This window comes from Oncorhynchus clarkii, chromosome 17 (genome assembly GCF_045791955.1).
Source record: "Oncorhynchus clarkii lewisi isolate Uvic-CL-2024 chromosome 17, UVic_Ocla_1.0, whole genome shotgun sequence".
In the NCBI taxonomy this organism is placed as follows: domain Eukaryota; kingdom Metazoa; phylum Chordata; class Actinopteri; order Salmoniformes; family Salmonidae; genus Oncorhynchus; species Oncorhynchus clarkii.
Window position 1 is genome coordinate 7311337 of NC_092163.1, and position 20600 is coordinate 7331936.

A 20600-nucleotide genomic window follows, 5' to 3' on the forward strand; every position below is an offset into this window, starting at 1 on the left:
TCCTCGTCATCATGCAACAGGCTGTTCAAGGCAGTGTCATCAGCGAACTTAATGAGGTGTTTGTCAGGATGGGAACTAGTACAACTAGTAGTGTACAAAATGTACAGGAGTGGGGACAAAACACATCCCTGTGGGAAGCCTGTGTTGGTGGTGCGTATGTCCAACACGTGGGGACCTACTTTGACCCGCTGTGACCTCTGGCTCAGGAAGTCCAACAGCCACAAAACCAGCCCACCATCTAAGAAGTCTCTTACGAGTCTCTGTGCCAGAATGTAAGGCTGGATTGTGTTTTAGGCAGAAGAAAAGTCAATAGACAGGATTTGGCGCCCTCTGGAGGTCTATAGCCCATGTTGAAGAGAGTAAGAATGGCATCATCAACTCCTCTGCTGGGCTGATAGGCAAACAAACGGGTCGAGGAGTCGTTCAACAGAGAGGGATTAGATGCTTTAGAAATGAGTACAATTATTGAGTTTTCCCACAATACTGGAACGTTTTGCTGGTTGAGCGACGATTGGAAAATGTCTGTAAAAACACCAGCTAATTGTTCAGCACAGTGCTTCAACATATGCCCACTCATTTTGTCTGTGCCTGGGCTTTTGTGTGCATTACATCCCCTGAACAACATCAAAACATCAGCCTGTTTAGCAACAAACTCTCTCAAACATTTGTAATGATGCTTCCATTTGTTTTTACCTCCGACACATAGTCGTCTGATTCAAGTCTTGGGAAGAAAACACTCAATTCATTAACCATGTTCTGGCCCTCATGTCTCCCAAGGTCAGCAATGGTTTTCCCCCTGCCTATGTGTGAGGCACTAGCCATGGACATAATCCCTTGCCAGGCCACCCTTGTGTTTCCTAGGGAGAGGGTCCTCTCCACCCTTGCACCCTTGTGTTTCCTGGGGAGAGGGTCCTCTCCACCCTTGTGTTTCCTGGGGAGAGGGTCCTCTCCACCCTTGTGTTTCCTGGGGAGAGGGTCCTCTCCACTCTTGTGTTTCCTGGGGAAAGGGTCCTCTCCACCCTTGTGTTTCCTGGGGAGAGGGTCCTCTCCACTCTTGTGTTTCCTGGGGAGAGGGTCCTCTGCACCATTGTGTTTCCTGGGGAGAGGGTCCTCTCCACCCTTGTGTTTCCTGGGGAGAGGGTCCTCTCCACCCTTGTGTTTCCTGGGGAGAGGGTCCTCTCCACTCTTGTGTTTCCTGGGGAAAGGGTCCTCTCCACCCTTGTGTTTCCTGGGGAGAGGGTCCTCTCCACTCTTGTGTTTCCTGGGGAGAGGGTCCTCTCCACCCTTGTGTTTCCTGGGGAGAGGGTCCTCTCCACCCTTGTGTTTCCTGGGGAGAGGGTCCTCTCCACCCTTGTGTTTCCTGGGGAGAGGGTCCTCTCCCCCCTTTGTTTGTACGCCTCCTTGTCCACCAGTATCTGTGTTTGTATCTCACCTTGTACATCTCTTAAAGCCTGTTTAACACTCTCAGCATGAACTGCCTTCTTTACATTAAGTAGTGATTTTAGATGTTTTGATGCCCAAGGCTTATTGTTAGGGAAGATTGTACAGGTTTTAATAGGCACGACTGACAACACAGAAGTTGACATAGTCTGAAAGCTGGTATTGTCCCATAGCACAAATGTAGTCTTATTTTTCCTAGTGTGAAATGTCACATACTGGTGGTACATGCGCAGGACCTTGTTCAAAGTGCAGTTGTTAAAACCCCCTAGTAATATGGCAATAAGGCAGCAGGCCGGACCTAGCTATCTGGCAAGCGATGACACAGGGCTAGGCACAGTATGTTGGTGCACATGGAAGTCAGTGATTTATGTTGACTATATAGTAGGTTAATGAGACAATACAAATGTGATGTGACTAAAATTAAAGGACATTTAGTTGAATAAAATGGCCCACTGTTTTCGTCAAAATTATTCAAAATGAAGAAAAAAAATATATAAAATATATATAAAATAAAATATATATTTTTTATTATTCTGAATGGTTGGGAAGGAACTAAGTAAGCATTCACTGTTAGTCTACACCTGTTTAAGAAGCATGTGTATATTAACATTTATTTGAAATCTATTTGGTTTAGAAACAAATTAGCATGATTCAGCGTGTGTACTTTACTGTATTTATACTTGGGATATCATTGTTCAAGGACATATTTGTACTATACAATCTTTGGCGCGACTTAGTACCATATATGGACATACGGCCATAAAATGTTAGGCCACACCCACAAGCCCATTTCAAGACGGCTGCAACTGTGGAGAAGATAAAACAACAAACATCTTGAACAACGTTGGTGAAAATTGGATCATGGACTTCCTGTTCGATCGGGTCATACGGGTGAGGGTGGGGTCAGAATTGTCAATCTGGTTTGAAGTGGACAATTGGGCAGAAAGTGGTAGAAAATGGACTGGGGGAGAGAGAGACCAGGCTGGCAATTGCGTCGGGGAACGTTCCTCTGTTGCTGTTTTCCGAAACCAAGTGTAGATGTAGATATGAATCAGGGTAGGAGAGAATGGTGTGAGGACGTGAGACGGAGTGTGGAGAGATACATATAGATAAATCATTTAAATGTGTTTTTAAGGATATATACAGATGGTTAAATGGATCCAGTCAGTGGTAGGGTAGGGGTGGATATCCCAGATTTCAAAGTTAGAGTATGTAAGAGGTTTGCTGATTGCACGTCAGTGTATGTGGCTGAGTTGATGGCCATGATAATAGGTTTGAGATGGGTGGAGGAGGTGAAACCACTCAGAGTGGTGGTCTGCTCTGATTGGGCTGCAGCGTTGAGTAGTGTGAAGACGGACAGGTCGGATAGGGGAGGCTGGTTTGTGGAGATGATGGTGCTGTTAATGGGATTGGAATGGTGGTAAGCTTTTGCTGGGTTCCCTCCTGGTAATGAGAAGGCCAATGTGGTGGCTATGAGTGCTGTGAGGAGAGAGGGGGTAGATATTCAGGCTCCATCTTTGGCAAAGGCAGTGGGATGGTAGTAGTAAGGGAGGCCATTTTGTCACGTGTACAGGTCAGTTAAGGAAGAGGTGGGGAGTATGGGATGGTAGTAGTAAGGGAGGCTATTTTGTCACGTGTACAGGTCAGTTAAGGAAGAGGTGGGGAGTATGGGATGTAGGACAGGTGAAGTTGTGCGGAGTAGATGGTTTGGACACAGAATATATATCCAACTTTTACCACGTTGTGGATGATAGGGAGACATGAAGCAGGTCTGTGTGATGAGTGTTTAGTGATAGGGAGACATGAAGCAGGTCTGTGTGATGAGTGTTTAGTGATAGGGAGACATGAAGCAGGTCTGTGTGATGAGTGTTTAGTGATAGGGAGACATGAAGCAGGTCTGTGTGATGAGTGTTTAGTGATAGGGAGACATGAAGCAGGTCTGTGTGATGAGTGTTTAGTGATGATAGGGAGACATGAAGCAGGTCTGTGTGATGAGTGTTTAGTGATAGGGAGACATGAAGCAGGTCTGTGTGATGAGTGTTTAGTGATAGGGAGACATGGAGCAGGTCTGTGTGATGAGTGTTTAGTGATAGGGAGACATGGAGCAGGTCTGTGTGATGAGTGTTTAGTGATAGGGAGACATGGAGCAGGTCTGTGTGATGAGTGTTTAGTGATAGGGAGACATGGAGCAGGTCTGTGTGATGAGTGTTTAGTGATAGGGAGACATGAAGCAGGTCTGTGTGATGAGTGTTTAGTGATAGGGAGACATGAAGCAGGTCTGTGTGATGAGTGTTTAGTGATAGGGAGACATGAAGCAGGTCTGTGTGATGAGTGTTTAGTGATGATAGGGAGACATGAAGCAGGTCTGTGTGATGAGTGTTTAGTGATAGGGAGACACGAAGCAGGTCTGTGTGATGAGTGTTTAGTGATAGGGAGACATGAAGCAGGTCTGTGTGATGAGTGTTTAGTGATAGGGAGACATGAAGCAGGTCTGTGTGATGAGTGTTTAGTGATGATAGGGAGACATGGAGCAGGTCTGTGTGATGAGTGTTTAGTGATAGGGAGACATGAAGCAGGTCTGTGTGATGAGTGTTTAGTGATAGGGAGACATGGAGCAGGTCTGTGTGATGAGTGTTTAGTGATAGGGAGACATGAAGCAGGTCTGTGTGATGAGTGTTTAGTGATAGGGAGACATGGAGCAGGTCTGTGTGATGAGTGTTTAGTGATAGGGAGACATGAAGCAGGTCTGTGTGATGAGTGTTTAGTGATAGGGAGACATGGAGAAGGTCTGTGTGATGAGTGTTCAGTGATAGGGTGATCAATGGAAACAGGATGCCTCCTGAGCTCAATCTCAAGTCTCATAGCAAAGGGTCTGAATACTTATGTAAATAAGGTATTTCTAAAAACCTGTTTTTGCTTTGTCATTGTGGTATATTGTGTGTAGATTGCTGAGGATGTTTTTTTTGTCCATTTTAACGTAACAAAATGTGGTAAAAGTCAAAGGGTCTGAATACTTTCCGAAGGCACTGTGTCATTATGTGGAGCCAGTTCTACCCCTGTTCAGACCCAAACCACCTGTAGGCCCACAGCTGGACAGGACTCAAACATAGCAGCTGTTTCAGCTCTACTTCACCACCTCTGTGCTGGGGACAGAAGTCTCCAATAGCAACAAGTATTGTTGACAAGAAGCAGCGAGTGGGGATGGAGATGCCCTGGAAACATGTCACCGTGGCAACATGCTCTCCTACATTTCCCTGGTCATGTACATAGGCCAGACCTACCTATCTGTCTGGCCAGATAGTACCAGTCGGCCGGCCAGAGAGCTAGGTCCGGCATACCTTACTTTGTCCCAAATGGCACCCTAATCACTTAGGGTGCCATTTTAAAGTAGTGCTTTATATAGGGGAAAGGGTGTGATTTAGGATGCAGCCTCTAGATGTCACCCAGACCACACACTGACGTTTACTGTTCCTCTCTCTCATCAGAACACATTCAGCAAACACAGATAACACACAGGAGCGCGTGTTCTCACACACACACACATATATTTCAATAGTGTATTTTTTACTGACAGAAAACACAATGGGAGCATAGCTAAGCATTACTACGACCACAACAGAATATATGGAGAAACAGAACACGCGTTTCTAAAACGTTATTAAATGTCCTTATATTAACATTTACTCAACAGTACAGGTGAAATGTTACACGTTTAAAGCCACCAAACACAGACATACTAATGAATGTGACTAAGGTGTCTTCCCTAATGGCACCCTGTTCCCTATATAGTGCACTAATTTTGACCGGGGCTCATAGGAGTCTGGTGAAAAGTAGTGCACTATGTAGGGCCTAGTGTGCCTTTTAGGTTGCATTCACATTGCTCAATCAGACTAACTTCTGTAATGTGTTACAATCCAGCGTCTGTCCCCTTAATTAAAGTCTGTCACCCTGTCACTGGGTCTCAGTCCAGACTACTACATGCAGGTTTGCAGTGGATTACGGATGCAAGCTGGCGAGACTCACACGCACAAGGGCACGGACAGACAGGTGCACCTACAAGCGTGCATACACACACTGAAGCAAACACAAAATGGCCTCTCTTCAGCGAGTACAGAAACATGTGAAAACCTCCATCTCCCTGTCTTTATATCTCAGTATTATACACAGACAGGTCAGAGGCTGCGGTAACATGCAGTTCCCACGGAAACTGATTGACAGGTCTCTTGACCTTTGACCTTTGACCCCGCCCATCGGCCACCATCAGCGCCACGTCCCCGTCGTCAAGGAGACGCACCAGGTCACCCTCGGGGTCACGGTAGTTCAGGGCGATGTTGCCATCCACCTTGAACACATCTCTGAGAAAGAGCGAACGAGAGAGCGAGATGACAGGGAGAGATGGAGAAAGGTGGAGGGCGGAGTAGAGGGGGAGGAGAGAGGGAAAGGGAGGGGTGGAGAGAGGTGTGGGAAAGAGGGAGAGATGGCGGTGTAGGGGGAGAGGAGAGAGGGAAAGGGAGGGTTGGAGAGAGAGGTGTGGGAAAGAGGGAGAGATGGCGGTGTAGGGGGAGAGCGAGAGAGAGAAAGGGGGAAATAGAAGAAGACAGAGAGAAAGGTAGAGAGAGATTATTATTAGTATGACTGTTTATCTTTATTTAACCATTACAAGTCAATTGAGAATTACAACAGTAAACAGGACCACACACAATCCCACTAAAATCACATAACACACACAATACAGAGGAAAGGTCCAAATTCATCAAATATACAACAACAAGAAATATTCTCAGTGGGTTTAGAGCAGAAAAGTTCAAGGCAACACAGCAGACTGAATGATCAGCAGCTACACTGATCAGATAGCAGCTCAGTTCATGTTGCTGAAGGACTGTGGTGGGATGAATAAATCAAGCCTGAGGGTCTTCTGCAGCTCAGTTCATGTTGCTGAAGGACTGTGGTGGGGTGAATAAATCAAGCCTGAGGGTCTTCTGCAGCTCAGTTCATGTTGCTGAAGGACTGTGGTGGGATGAATAAATCAAGTCTGAGGGTCTTCTGCAGCTCAGTTCATGTTGCTGAAGGACTGTGGTGGGATGAATGAATCAAGCCTGAGGGTCTTCTGCAGCTCAGTTCATGTTGCTGAAGGACTGTGGTGGGGTGAATAAATCAAGCCTGAGGGTCTTCTGCAGCTCAGTTCATGTTGCTGAAGGACTGTGGTGGGATGAATAAATCAAGTCTGAGGGTCTTCTGCAGCTCAGTTCATGTTGCTGAAGGACTGTGGTGGGATGAATGAATCAAGCCTGAGGGTCTTCTGCAGCTCAGTTCATGTTGCTGAAGGACTGTGGTGGGGTGAATAAATCAAGCCTGAGGGTCTTCTGCAGCTCAGTTCATGTTGCTGAAGGACTGTGGTGGGATGAATAAATCAAGTCTGAGGGTCTTCTGCAGCTCAGTTCATGTTGCTGAAGGACTGTGGTGGGGTGAATAAATCAAGCCTGAGGGTCTTCTGCAGCTCAGTTCATGTTGCTGAAGGACTGTGGTGGGATGAATAAATCAAGCCTGAGGGTCTTCTGCAGCTCAGTTCATGTTGCTGAAGGACTGTGGTGGGGTGAATAAATCAAGTCTGAGGGTCTTCTGCAGTTCAGTCCAGTCGTTGGCGGCGGAAAACTAGAATGAACGACAGCCAAAGGAAGTGTGGGCTTTGGGAACGACCAGTGTGATACATCTACCAGGGGTTGCTACTGGTAGTGGAGATGTTGAGGAGTGAGCCGAGGTAGAGGGGGGACTTGCCTACGAGGGACTTGGGACCAGTGAGTCTGGTGTCATGTTTGTAACGCGGCCAGTTGACCCGGGTGTAAAGGTCACAGTGATGAGTGTTGAAGGGGGACCTGGTAACAAAGCGGATGGCAGTGTGGTAAATGATGTCTAGTTTGTCAAGGGAGGTTTTTAGGGCAAGCCTATAACTAAATCACCATAGTCCAGGGTTGTCAGGATGGTCATTTTTATAAGGGTGTGCTTGGCAGAGGGGGTGAACGATGTTTCGTTGTGGTACAGGAAACCAACTGTGGATGTAACTTTAGCCTGAAGGTGGGTGATGTGGGTACAGAATGAGAGCGATCAGTCCAGACAAGACACCAACGTACTTCTAGCTAGGTGTCTTCCTCCTCTAACCCCGACCCATTCAGGGTGACAGTGATAGGAGGACGTAGATACATGGTAGAGTCCTGCTGTTATTACGAGTACAGAAACAACTACTCACACCCATCAGACCTATAACAGGTGAAGTACTCTCACGAGGTCTTCACCCGAACAAGCATTTGTTTTGGCACAGAGATAGCGCTGAGATAACAAAGATAACTCTTTGTTTGTCTGATATGCTTTAATGGCTGTCCTGTCAATCTCCTTTCTGTGGTCTCTCTCTCTCTCCTCTGTCTTTCACTCTCTCTTTCTCTCCATATATCTCTCTCTCTCAACTCTTTGTCTCTGTGTCCCTACTGTCTCTTTCTTTCTCCTCTCTTCATTCCTCTCTGTTTTGTGAACAGGCTAAAGTACATTAACACAAGATAACTAGCAGCCATAGACCCAAAGCAGAATAGGATTATCAACACACACACACACACACACACACACACACACACACACACACACACACACACACACAGCAAATATTAATAACCAACCAACACAACCAGAAGATGAACTGATTTCTGAATGATTTGAAATGGAGAGAAAAATAATGTTGGTGGCAGTGGCCCCAAATGAACAGATGAATAAATAGAGGGAGAGAAAATACCATTATGAGAATAAAAAAGTTATTGGGAGAGCGTGTCTGGTTATTGGGAGAGCGTGTCTGGTTATTGGGAGAGCGTGTCTGGATATTGGGAGAGCGTGTCTGGTTATTGGGAGAGCGCGTCTGGATATTGGGAGAGCGTGTCTGGATATTGGGAGAGCGTGTCTGGTTATTGGGAGAGCGTGTCTGGTTATTGGGAGAGCGCGTCGGGTTATTGGGAGAGCGCGTCGGGTTATTGGGAGAGCGCGTCTGGTTATTGGGAGAGCGTGTCTGGATATTGGGAGAGCGTGTCTGGATATTGGGAGAGCGTGTCTGGTTATTGGGAGAGCGGGAGAGCGTGTCTGGTTATTGGGAGAGCGTGTCTGGATATTGGGAGAGCGTGTCTGGATATTGGGAGAGCGTGTCTGGTTATTGGGAGAGCGTGTCTGGTTATTGGGAGAGCGTGTCTGGTTATTGGGAGAGCGTGTCTGGATATTGGGAGAGCGTGTCTGGATATTGGGAGAGAGTGTCTGGATATTGGGAGAGCGTGTCTGGATATTGGGAGAGCGTGTCTGGTTATTGGGAGAGCGTGTCTGGATATTGGGAGAACCTGTCTGGTTATTGGGAGAGCGTGTCTGGTTATTGGGAGAGCGTGTCTGGTTATTGGGAGAGCGTGTCTGGTTATTGGGAGAGCGTGTCTGGTTATTGGGAGAGCGTGTCTGGTTATTGGGAGAGCGTGTCTGGATATTGGGAGAGCGTGTCTGGATATTGGGAGAGTGTGTCTGGATATTGGGAGAGCGTGTCTGGATATTGGGAGAGCGTGTCTGGATATTGGGAGAGCGGGAGAGCGTGGGAGAGCGTGTCTGGATATTGGGAGAGCGTGTCTGGCTATTGGGAGAGCGTGTCTGGTTATTGGGAGAGCGTGTCTGGATATTGGGAGAGCGTGTCTGGTTATTGGGAGAGCGTGTCTGGATATTGGGAGAGTGTGTCTGGTTATTGGGAGAGCGTGTCTGGTTATTGGGAGAGCGTGTCTGGATATTGGGAGAGCGTGTCTGGATATTGGGAGAGCGTGTCTGGATATTAGGAGAGCGTGTCTGGTTATTGGGAGAGCCTGTCTGGTTATTGGGAGAGCGTGTCTGGTTATTGGGAGAGCGTGAGGTGAGAAGAGTGGAACTAATTTTAAAATGCACAGAGGTGATTTGTGGCTCTGCTTATGCATTGTGGGTAGATTTCTAGGCCCCGGGGCATTGGTGAATGTTTAATGAAAGTGTTTGTGTGTGTGTGTGTGTGTGTGTGTGTGTGTGTGTGCATGCCTTTAATGAAATTCGATGTATTCTTGTTTTGCTTTTACAGTTGAGGTGAGTTTTATCTCGTTGACAAGATAATAATGAGAGATGATAAACTGGGCCACTAGATGTGCGGAACTGACTATATGAGTCATGGTTATAGTGTGTACTGTGGTAGTGTTGTAGTCTGTACTGTGGTAGTGTTATAGTGTGTACTGTGGTAGTGTTATAGTCTGTACTGTGGTAGTGTTATAGTGTGTTCTGTGGTAGTGTTATAGTGTGTACTGTGGTAGTGTTATAGTGTGTACTGTGGTAGTGTTATAGTCTGCACTGTGGTAGTGTTATAGTGTGTACTGTGGTAGTGTTATAGTGTGTACTGTGGTAGTGTTATAGTGTGTACTGTGGTAGTGTTATAGTCTGTACTGTGGTAGTGTTATAGTGTGTACTGTGGTAGTGTTATAGTGTGTACTGTGGTAGTGTTATAGTGTGTACTGTGGTAGTGTTATAGTCTGTACTGTGGTAGTGTTATAGTGTGCACTGTGGTAGTGTTATAGTGTGTAGTGTTATAGTGTGTACTGTGGTAGTGTTATAGTGTGTACTGTGGTAGTGTTATAGTGTGTACTGTGGTAGTGTTATAGTGTGTTCTGTGGTAGTGTTATAGTGTGTAGAGTGGTAGTGTTATAGTGTGTAGAGTGGTAGTGTTATAGTGTGTACTGTGGTAGTGTTATAGTGTGTACTGTGGTAATGTAATAGTGTGTACTGTGGTAGTGTTATAGTGTGTACTGTGGTAGTGTTATAGTGTGTACTGTGGTAGTGTTATAGTGTGTACTGTGGACAATAAAGCACATCCTTATTGACCTGGGGAAATTTCAATGGAGAGGAGAATATCAGATATGTAGTGAAGAGTAGAATATCAGATATGTAGTGAAGAGGAGAATATCAGATATGTAGTGAAGAGGAGGATATCAGATATGTAGTGAAGAGGAGGATATCAGATATGTAGTGAAGAGGAGAATATCAGATATGTAGTGAAAAGGAGGATATCAGATATGTAGTGAAGAGTAGAATATCAGATATGTAGTGAAGAGTAGAATATCAGATATGTAGTGAAGAGGAGGATATCAGATATGTAGTGAAGAGTAGAATATCAGATATGTAGTGAAGAGTAGAATATCAGATATGTAGTGAAGAGTAGAATATCAGATATGTAGTGAAGAGTAGAATATCAGATATGTAGTGAAGAGTAGAATATCAGATATGTAGTGAAGAGTAGAATATCAGATATGTAGTGAAGAGGAGGATATCAGATATGTAGTGAAGAGGAGAATATCAGATATGTAGTGAAGAGGAGGATATCAGATATGTAGTGAAGAGGAGAATATCAGATAGATATGTAGTGAAGAGGAGAATATCAGATATGTAGTGAAGAGGAGGATATCAGATATGTAGTGAAGAGGAGAATATCAGATGAGTAACCGATATGTAGAGAAGAGTGGAGTTGATTCAGCAGTGGGATGTGTCTGGTATCTTACCTCATGCGTGCCAATAGTTCTTTGTATGATGGCTGGGTGGAGATATCTTCTTCAACACACACATCCCTGTCACATACAGTCACACCAATACATTATTAACTGGGATACATACAGTCACTCCAATGCATTATTACCTGGTATACATACAGTCACTCTCCAATACATTATTACCTGGGATACATACAGTCACTCCAATGCATTATTACCTGGGATACATACAGTCACTCCAATACATTATTCCCTGGTATAAATACAGTCACTCCAATACATTATTAACTGGAATACATACAGTCACACCAATACATTATTACCTGGTATAAATACAGTCACTCCAATACATTATTAACTGGGATACATACAGTCACACCAATACATTATTAACTGGGATACATACAGTCACTCCAATACATTATTAACTGGGATACATACAGTCACTCCAATACATTATTAACTGGGATACATACAGTCACTCCAATAAATTATTAACTGGGATACATACAGTCACTCCAATACATTATTAACTGGGATACATAAAGTCACTCCAATACATTATTACATGGGATACATACAGTCACTCCAATACATTATTACCTGGGATACATAAAGTCACTCCAATACATTATTAACTGGGATACATAAAGTCACTCCAATACATTATTACATGGGATACATACAGTCACTCCAATACATTATTACCTGGGATACATAAAGTCACTCCAATACATTATTAACTGGGATACATACAGTCACTCCAATACATTATTAACTGGGATACATACAGTCACTCCAATACATTATTAACTGGGATAAATACAGTGACAACAATACATGATTAACTAGGATACATACAGTCACTCCAATACATTATTAACTGGGATACATACGGTCACTCCAATACATGATTAACTGGGAAACATAAAGTCACTCCAATACATTATTAACTGGGATACATACAGTCACTCCAATACATTATTAACTGGGATACATACAGTCACTCCAATACATTATTAACTGGGATACATACAGTCACTCCAATATATTATTAACTGGGATAAATACAGTGACAACAATACATTATTAACTAGGATACATACAGTCACACCAATACATTAATAACTGGGATACATAAAGTCACTCCAATACATTATTAACTGGGATACATACAGTCACTCCAATACATTATTAACTGGGATACATACAGTCACTCCAATACATTATTAACTGGGATACATAAATACATTATTAACTGGGATACCTGGTGTCGACGCCCTGGGGTGTGAGCAGGTAGCAGCGCAGGCAGCTGTAAGACCCCGCCCCTTTACCTGAAGCGCCACCGCTCTCGCCATCAGAGTCACTCTCTGGGAGGGGCTTAATGATCTTCACAAAGGATTCTGGGAAGATACCTGTTCGATTGCTCACCGTGCCCTGAGAGAGAGAGGAAGTGAGAGAGAGGAAGTGAGAGAGAGAGAGAGAGAGAGAGAGAGAGAGAGAGAGAGAGAGAGAGAGAGAGGGAGAGAGAGAGGGAGAGAGAGAGAGAGAGAGAGGTGGATTAATAGAGAGAGGTGGATTAATAGAGAGAGGCGGATTAATAGAGAGGTGGATTAATAGAGAGGTGGATTAATAGAGAGAGGTGGATTAATAGAGAGACGTGGATTAATAGAGAGAGGTGGATTAATAGAGAGAGGTGGATTAATAGAGAGAGGAGGATTAATAGAGAGGAGGATTAATAGAGAGAGGTGGATTAATAGAGAGGTAGATTAATAGAGGGGTGGATTAATAGAGAGAGGCGGATTAATAGAGGGGTGGATTAATAGAGAGAGGAGGGTTAGAGAGAGGTGGATTAGTAGAGAGAGGTGGATTAATAGAGAGGTGGATTAATAGAGAGAGGTGGATTAATAGAGAGAGGTGGATTAATAGAGAGAGGTGGATTAATAGAGAGAGGTGGATTAATAGAGAGAGGTGGATTAATAGAGGGGTGGATTAATAGAGGGGTGGATTAATAGAGAGGTGGATTAATAGAGGGGTGGATTAATAGAGAGAGGCGGATTAATAGAGGGGTGGATTAATAGAGAGAGGAGGGTTAATAGAGAGAGGTGGATTAATAGAGAGGTGGATTAATAGAGAGGGGTGGATTAATAGAGAGAGGGATTAATAGAGAGGTGGATTAATAGAGAGAGGAGGATTAATAGAGAGAGGAGGATTAATAGAGAGAGGGCTGTAAAGTGTGAGTGTGTTTAGAAGCAGTTTTACATAGGCTCATTATCATGACCTGGCGAATATCTCAGAAGTACTCAAGACACACATACAGAGATGGCCCATATGTGTGTGAGGCATTTTGAGTAAGGCTTGACCCCTCCTGACCCCTCTCTCCATCCTTCTCTTCACTTTACTCATCCCTCTCTCTCTGCATCGTCCCTCTCTCTCTCTGCATCATCTCTCTCTCTCTCTCTCTCTCTCTCTCATCATCCCCCTCTCTCCCTCTCTCTCCTCTACCCCCACTCTCTCTCCCTCTCCTCTTTCCCCTCTCTCTCCTCTTCCCCTCTCTCTCTCCTCTTCCCCCTTTCTCCTCTTCCCTTCTCTCTCTCCTCTTCCCCTCTCTCTCTCTCTCCTCTTCCCCTCTCTCTCTCTCTCCTCTTCCCCTCTCTCTCTCTCTCCTCTTCCCCCCTCTCTCGATCTCTCTCTCCTCTTCCCCCCTCTCTCTCGATCTCGATCTCGATCTCTCTCTCTCTCTCTCTCTCTCTCTCTCTCTCTCTCTCTCTCTCTCTCTCTCTCTCTCTCTCTCTCTCTCTCTCTCTCTCTCTCTCTCTCTCTCTCTCTCTCTCTCTCTCTCTCTCTCTCTCTCTCTCTCTCTCTCTCTCTCTCTCTCTCTCTCTCTCTCTCTCTCTCTCTCTCTCTCTCTCTCTCTCTCTCTCTCCCCTCTCTCACCCTCTCTCACACTCTCCTCTCCCCCTCTCTCTCTCCTCTCCCCCCTCTCTCTCTCTCTCCTCTTCCCCCCTCTCTCTCTCTCCCCTCCTCTCTCCCTCCCCTCCTCTCTCCCTCTCCTCCATCCATCCCTCCCCTCCTCCCTCCCTCTCCTCCTCCCTCCCTCTCCTCCATCCATCTCCTCCATCTCTTCCACCTCCTCCATCCATCCCTCCCTCTCCCCCTCCTCCTCTATCCATCCCCCCCTCTCCTCCTCCTCCATCCATCCCTCCCTCTCCTCTTCCTCCTCATCCCTCCCTCTCCTCCTCCTCATCCCTCCCTCTCCTCCTCCATTCCTCCCTCTCCATCCCTCCACTCTATTCCTCCCTCCCTCCCACCCTCCAACTCCTCCATCTCTTCCACCTCCTCCATCCATCCCTCCCTCTCCTCCTCTATCCCTCCCTCCCTCTCCTCCATCTCTTCCACCTCCTCCATCCATCCCTCCCTCTCCTCCTCCTCTTCTATCCCTCCCTCCATCTCTTCCCTCCCTCCCTCCCTCTCCTCCATCTCTTCCACCTCCTCCATCCATCCCTCCCTCTCCTCCTCCTCCTCCTCTATCCCTCCCTCCCTCTCTTCCCTCCCTCTCCTCCATCTCTTCCACCTCCTCCATCCATCCCTCCCTCTCCTCCTCCTCCTCTATCCATCCCTCCCTCTCCTCTTCCTCTATCCATCCCTCCCTCTCCTCTTCCTCCCTCTCCTCCTCCTCCCTCTCCTCCATCCCTCCACTCTATTCCTCCCTCCCTCCCACCCTCCCTCTCCTCCATCCCTCCCTCTCCTCCTCCATCCCTCCTCCCTCTCCATCCCTCCACTCTATTCCTCCCACCCTCCCATCCCTCCATCTCTTGCCTGCAGCTCACCTCCAGCCAGTCTGTGTTAACTCTCCTCAGAAGGAAGATCACCTCTCCAGCTTTCATACTCAGCTCCAGTCGTCCACTCCCACTGAAGTCGAAGACCACCTGGGAACCACACACACACACACGGAGGAGAACACACACACACACGGAGGAGAACACAAACACGCCCGCAGCAGGCAGCGAACCAGGATCAACCGAGAGAAAGGGAGAGAAAGAGAGACAGACAAAGAGAGAAGACTGAGAAACCGAACAGGTAAGAGTGACTCATTTTACTTGTCTGATGATGAAGTGAGTGTGAGAGAGAGAGAGAGAGAACGGGACAGCAATCAGCAGAAGACAAGAGGGAACAAGTGCCAGGAGCGAGGGATGAGAGAAAGAAAGAGGGATCCCTAAAGGAGTACAGAGAAAGAGAGAACAGGACACTGGTGTGAGTCAGGGAGACGGGCTCTGAAGGGATGAAAGTGGTTTTGTTTGTGACTAGAGCAGATCTTCATAGTGCAGGAAATCACTCCACAACACTCCTACTCCTAATGCTGCACAACGCGTGGGATCGGACAGGCACACAGCTCAGAGAGACGAGAGAGAGCTGAGCGCTTAGCGAGTGGGCAAGTGTGAGTGCATGTGTGAGTACGTGTGTGAGTGCGTGCGTGCGTGTGTGTGTGTGGGTGGATGGGAGAGGAGAGATGCAGGGGTGCGTAAAAGCGGACAAGTATAAAGTACTAGAAAACTGTGATGGAGAGAATGTGGAAAAAGAGCTAAAAAGATAACACACTTAAAAGGGTTAAAAGCAAGTCGTGATAGTGTATTTTATAGTGTGGCTTTGACCTGAGTCATGATCGTGTATTTTATAGTGTGGTTTTGAGCTGAGTCATAATAGTGTATTTTATAGTGTGGCTTTGAGCTGAGTCATGATAGTGTAATTTATAGTGTGGCTTTGAGCTGAGTCATGATAGTGTATTTTATAGTGTGGTTTGGAGCTGAGTCATGATAATGTATTTTATAGTGTGGCTCTGACCTGAGTCATGATAATGTATTTTATAGTGTGGTTTTGAGCTGAGTCATGATAATGTATTTTATAGTGTGCCTTTGAGCTGAGTCACGATAGTGTATTTTATAGTGTGCCTTTGAGCTGAGTCATGATAATGTATTTTATAGTGTGGTTTTGAGCTGAGTCATGATAATGTATTTTATAGTGTGGCTCTGAGCTGAGTCATGATAATGTATTTTATAGTGTGGCTCTGAGCTGAGTCATGATAGTGTATTTTATAGTGTGGCTCTGAGCTGAGTCATGATAATGTAGGACATGTGGTAAAACGGATAACAGTGTACAGTCACTTTACACCCCTCCTTGGTATTTGACGGGCACTAATGAGAAACAATATGGTAAGAAGCAGGATATCTTTTCATCCACACAACTGCCTGGTATTAAAGAGTAGTTAATCTCCTGTTTAATGATGGTAGGAACATAGGGAGTAGTTAATCTCCTGTTTAATGATGGTAGTAACATAGGGAGTAGTTTAATGATGGTAGTAACATAAAGAGTAGTTAATCTCCTGTTTAATGATGGTAGGAACATAGGGAGTAGTTAATCTCCTGTTTAATGATGGTAGGAACATAAAGAGTAGTTAATCTCCTGTTTAATGATGGTAGGAACATAAAGAGTAGTTAATCTCCTGTTTAATGATGGTAGTAACATAAAGAGTAGTTAATCTCCTGTTTAATGATGGTAGGAACATAAAGAGTAGTTAATCTCCTGTTTAATGATGGTAGTAACATAAAGAGTAGTTAATCTCCTGTTTAATGATGGTAGTAACATAAAGAGTAGTTAATCTCCTGTTTAATGATGGTAGGAACATAGGGAGTAGTTTAATGATGGTAGTAACATAAAGAGTAGTTAATCACCTGTTTAATGATGGTAGGAACATAAAGAGTAGTTAATCTCCTGTTTAATGATGGTAGTAACATAGGGAGTAGTTTAATGATGGTAGTAACATAAAGAGTAGTTAATCACCTGTTTAATGATGGTAGGAACATAAAGAGTAGTTAATCTCCTGTTTAATGATGGTAGGAACATAAAGAGTAGTTAATCTCCTGTTTAATGATGGTAATAACATAAAGAGTAGTTAATCTCCTGTTTAATGATGGTAGGAACATAAAGAGTGGTTAATCTCCTGTTTAATGATGGTAGGAACATAAAGAGTAGTTAATCTCCTGTTTAATGATGGTAGGAACATAAAGAGTAGTTAATCTCCTGTTTAATGATGGTAATAACATAAAGAGTAGTTAATCTCCTGTTTAATGATGGTAATAACATAAAGAGTAGTTAATCTCCTGTTTAATGATGGTAGTAACATAAAGATTAGTTTAATGATGGTAGTAACATAAAGAGTAGTTAATCACCTGTTTAATGATGGTAATAACATAAAGATTAGTTAATCTCCTGTTTAATGATGGTAGTAACATAAAGATTAGTTTAATGATGGTAGTAACATAAAGAGTAGTTAATCACCTGTTTAATGATGGTAATAACATAAAGAGTAGTTAATCTCCTGTTTAATGATGGTAGTAACATAAAGAGTAGTTAATCTCCTGTTTAATGATGGTAGTAACATAAAGATTAGTTAATCTCCTGTTTAATGATGGTAGTAACATAAAGATTAGTTAATCTCCTGTTTAATGATGGTAATAACATAAAGAGTAGTTAATCTCCTGTTTAATGATGGTAATAACATAAAGAGTAGTTAATCTCCTGTTTAATGATGGTAGTAACATAAAGATTAGTTAATCTCCTGTTTAATGATGGTAGGAACATAAAGAGTAGTTAATCTCCTGTTTAATGATGGTAATAACATAAAGATTAGTTAATCTCCTGTTTAATGATGGTAATAACATAAAGAGTAGTTTAATGATGGTAGTAACATAGAGTAGTTAATCTCCTGTTTAATGATGGTAGTAACATAAAGATTAGTTAATCTCCTGTTTAATGATGGTAGTAACATAAAGAGTAGTTAATCTCCTGTTTAATGATGGTAGGAACATAAAGAGTAGTTAATCTCCTGTTTAATGATGGTAGTAACATAAAGAGTAGTTAATCTCCTGTTTAATGATGGTAGGAACATAAAGAGTAGTTAATCTCCTGTTTAATGATGGTAGTAACATAAAGAGTAGTTAATCTCCTGTTTAATGATGGTAGTAACATAAAGATTAGTTAATCTCCTGTTTAATGATGGTAATAACATAAAGAGTAGTTTAATGATGGTAGTAACATAAAGAGTAGTTAATCTCCTGTTTAATGATGGTAGTAACATAGGGAGTAGTTTAATGATGGTAGTAACATAGAGTAGTTAATCTCCTGTTTAATGATGGTAGGAACATAAAGAGTAGTTTAATGATGGTAGTAACATAGAGTAGTTAATCTCCTGTTTAATGATGGTAGTAACATAAAGATTAGTTAATCTCCTGTTTAATGATGGTAGTAACATAAAGAGTAGTTAATCTCCTGTTTAATGATGGTAGGAACATAAAGAGTAGTTAATCTCCTGTTTAATGATGGTAGTAACATAAAGATTAGTTAATCTCCTGTTTAATGATGGTAGTAACATAAAGAGTAGTTAATCTCCTGTTTAATGATGGTAGGAACATAAAGAGTAGTTAATCACCTGTTTAATGATGGTAATAACATAAAGATTAGTTAATCTCCTGTTTAATGATGGTAGTAACATAAAGAGTGACCACATCCTACATTAACAATACTAATGTATTGTGTGTGTGTGTGTGTGTGTGTGTGTGTGTGTGTGTGTGTGTGTGTGTGTGTGTGTGTGTGTGTGTGTGTGTGTGTGTGTGTGTGTGTGTGTGTGTGTCTGTGTGTTCCTACATTAGTATTACTGCTGTACTGCGCTAACAGGGCATCTGGGGACAGGTAATAAACAAACCTATTACAGATAAGAAGGACACACATACACACACACATGCCTGCATGTGGACACACACACACTGCTGAAGCTTTGCTCAGTCAAGTAGGAGATGGAGGGACGGGTGGAGTAAAGGTGAAGAGGAGGAGAGTGAAGGACACAGAGACAGATGACATCAAGACAAAGAGGAGAACTACAGATGGAGATGGAGAAGAGAGAGAGAGAGAGAAAGCAAAAAGAGAGAGAGAGAGAGAGAGAGAGAGAGAGAGAGAGAAAGTGAAGAGAGAGAGAGAGAGAGAAAGCGAAGAGAGAGAAAGTGTGAGAGAGAGAGAGAGAGAGAGAGAGAAAGCGAAGAGAGAGAGAGAGAGAGAGAAAGCGAAGAGAGAGAGAGAGAGAGAAAGCGAAGAGAGAGAGAGAAAGAAAGCGAAGAGAGAGAGAGAGAAAGCGAAGAGAGAGAGAGAGAGAGAGAGAGAGAGAGAGAGAGAGAGAGAAAGAAAGAGACTGAGAAGAGAGAGAAAGCAAAAAGAGAGAGAGAGAGAGACTGAGAAGAGAGAGAGAGAAAGCAAAGAGAGAGAGAGAGAGAGAGAGAGAGAGAGAGAGAGAGAGAAAGAAAGAGACAGAAGAGAGAAGAGAGAGAGAGAGAAAGTGAAGAGAGAGAGAGAGAAAGCGAAGAGAGAGAGAGAGCGAAGAGAGAGAGATAGAGAGAGAGAAAGAGAGGAGTGAGTGAGTGAGTGAAAGAGAGGAGTGAGTGAGAGAGAGAGAGAGAGAGAGAAGAGAGAGAACGCGAAGAGAGAGAGAGAGAGAGGAGTGAGTGAGTGAGTGAGTGAGTGAGTGAGTGAGAGAGAGGGTGTTAAGAGATGTTGAAGCAGTGGGAGTGTGAGGAGCAGTGTATGTGTGTGTGTGGGGGGGCCGAGACAAACCCTGTAGTATAGTATAATAGCTACTGTTGTACAGTGAGTGGTATCTGGAGCAGCCCAGGGCCACCTTGTTGTATTACAGGCCCTTCATGTTTTTACATTTAGCTCAGTTGGTCAGTTTGGAGGATGTGGTGCCTAATTGGAACACAATCCTGCAGTACCTGTGTCACTCCAGGAACGGGGTTGTCTACCCTGCTGTAGGGTAACATTCCCTTAGATGCTGATCTTGGGTCAGTTTTGCACCCTGGAGTACTGTACATACACTTTATATACAAAAATGCTTAAATCAGCCAACATCAGTGCCCGACCGAACTAATGCTCTTTTGGCTGAATGGAAGCAAGTCCCCTCAGCAATGTTACAACATCTATTGGAAAGCCTTCCCAGAAGAGTGGAGGCTGCTGTAATAGGAAAGGGGAGACCATCTCCATATTAATGCCCATGATTTTGGAATGAGATGTTCAACGACCAGGTGTCCACTTACTTTTGGACAAAAGTGTATGCGATGCCTGATAACCTGACAATTGGTGCACCAATTCATTACAATCTGAGTGATCCTACAGACATGCCAAATCTCTAGTGTGTGTGTGTGCGTGTGTGTGTGTGTGTGTGTGTGTACGTGTGTGTGTGTGTGTGTGTGTGTGTGTGGGCCAGTTTAATTGAGGCAGTATTTTACAGCAGCAGATTACCCAGACCCTGAGAACACACACTGACATGATTGTGCAGACAACAGAGCGCAGACACACACACTACCCAGATCCTGCTGTTTAGAATGCAGTACACCAAAAATGTATTGTTTGATTACAATGTCAAATTACTGCAGGGCTTAATGTGTGTGTGTGTGTGTGTGTGTGTGTGTGTGTGTGTGTGTGTGTGTGTGTGTGTGTGTGTGTGTGTGTGTGTGTGTGTGTGTGTGTGTGTGTGTGCATGAGCAACAAGCTCTCACA

General features: G+C 44.1%; 2 protein-coding genes across 3 annotated transcripts in view; one reads left to right on the forward strand and one right to left on the reverse strand.

Annotated features, from left to right (window-relative positions):
* Positions 1–4961: 4961 nt before the first annotated feature.
* The window catches only part of LOC139370177 (neutrophil cytosol factor 4-like), a 31427-nt gene continuing 15788 nt past the window's right edge, over positions 4962–20600 (reverse strand). The window contains exons 7-10 of one of the 2 annotated variants that reach the window (XM_071109512.1): positions 14831–14929; positions 12268–12437; positions 11013–11078; positions 4962–5795 (exon numbers count right to left, since the gene is read on the reverse strand). In XM_071109512.1, coding sequence (XP_070965613.1) covers positions 5585–5795; positions 11013–11078; positions 12268–12437; positions 14831–14929 — 546 coding nt within the window. In that variant the 3' untranslated portion in view covers positions 4962–5584. The remainder of the gene's footprint in view (positions 5796–11012; positions 11079–12267; positions 12438–14830; positions 14930–20600) is intronic. The other variant, XM_071109513.1, reaches the window with a different exon arrangement.
* LOC139370180 (parvalbumin alpha) overlaps positions 14966–20600 on the forward strand; it is a 62199-nt gene continuing 56564 nt past the window's right edge. Inside the window, exon 1 of the mRNA XM_071109517.1 lies at positions 14966–15080. The gene's annotated coding sequence lies outside the window, so the exon portion shown is untranslated. The remainder of the gene's footprint in view (positions 15081–20600) is intronic.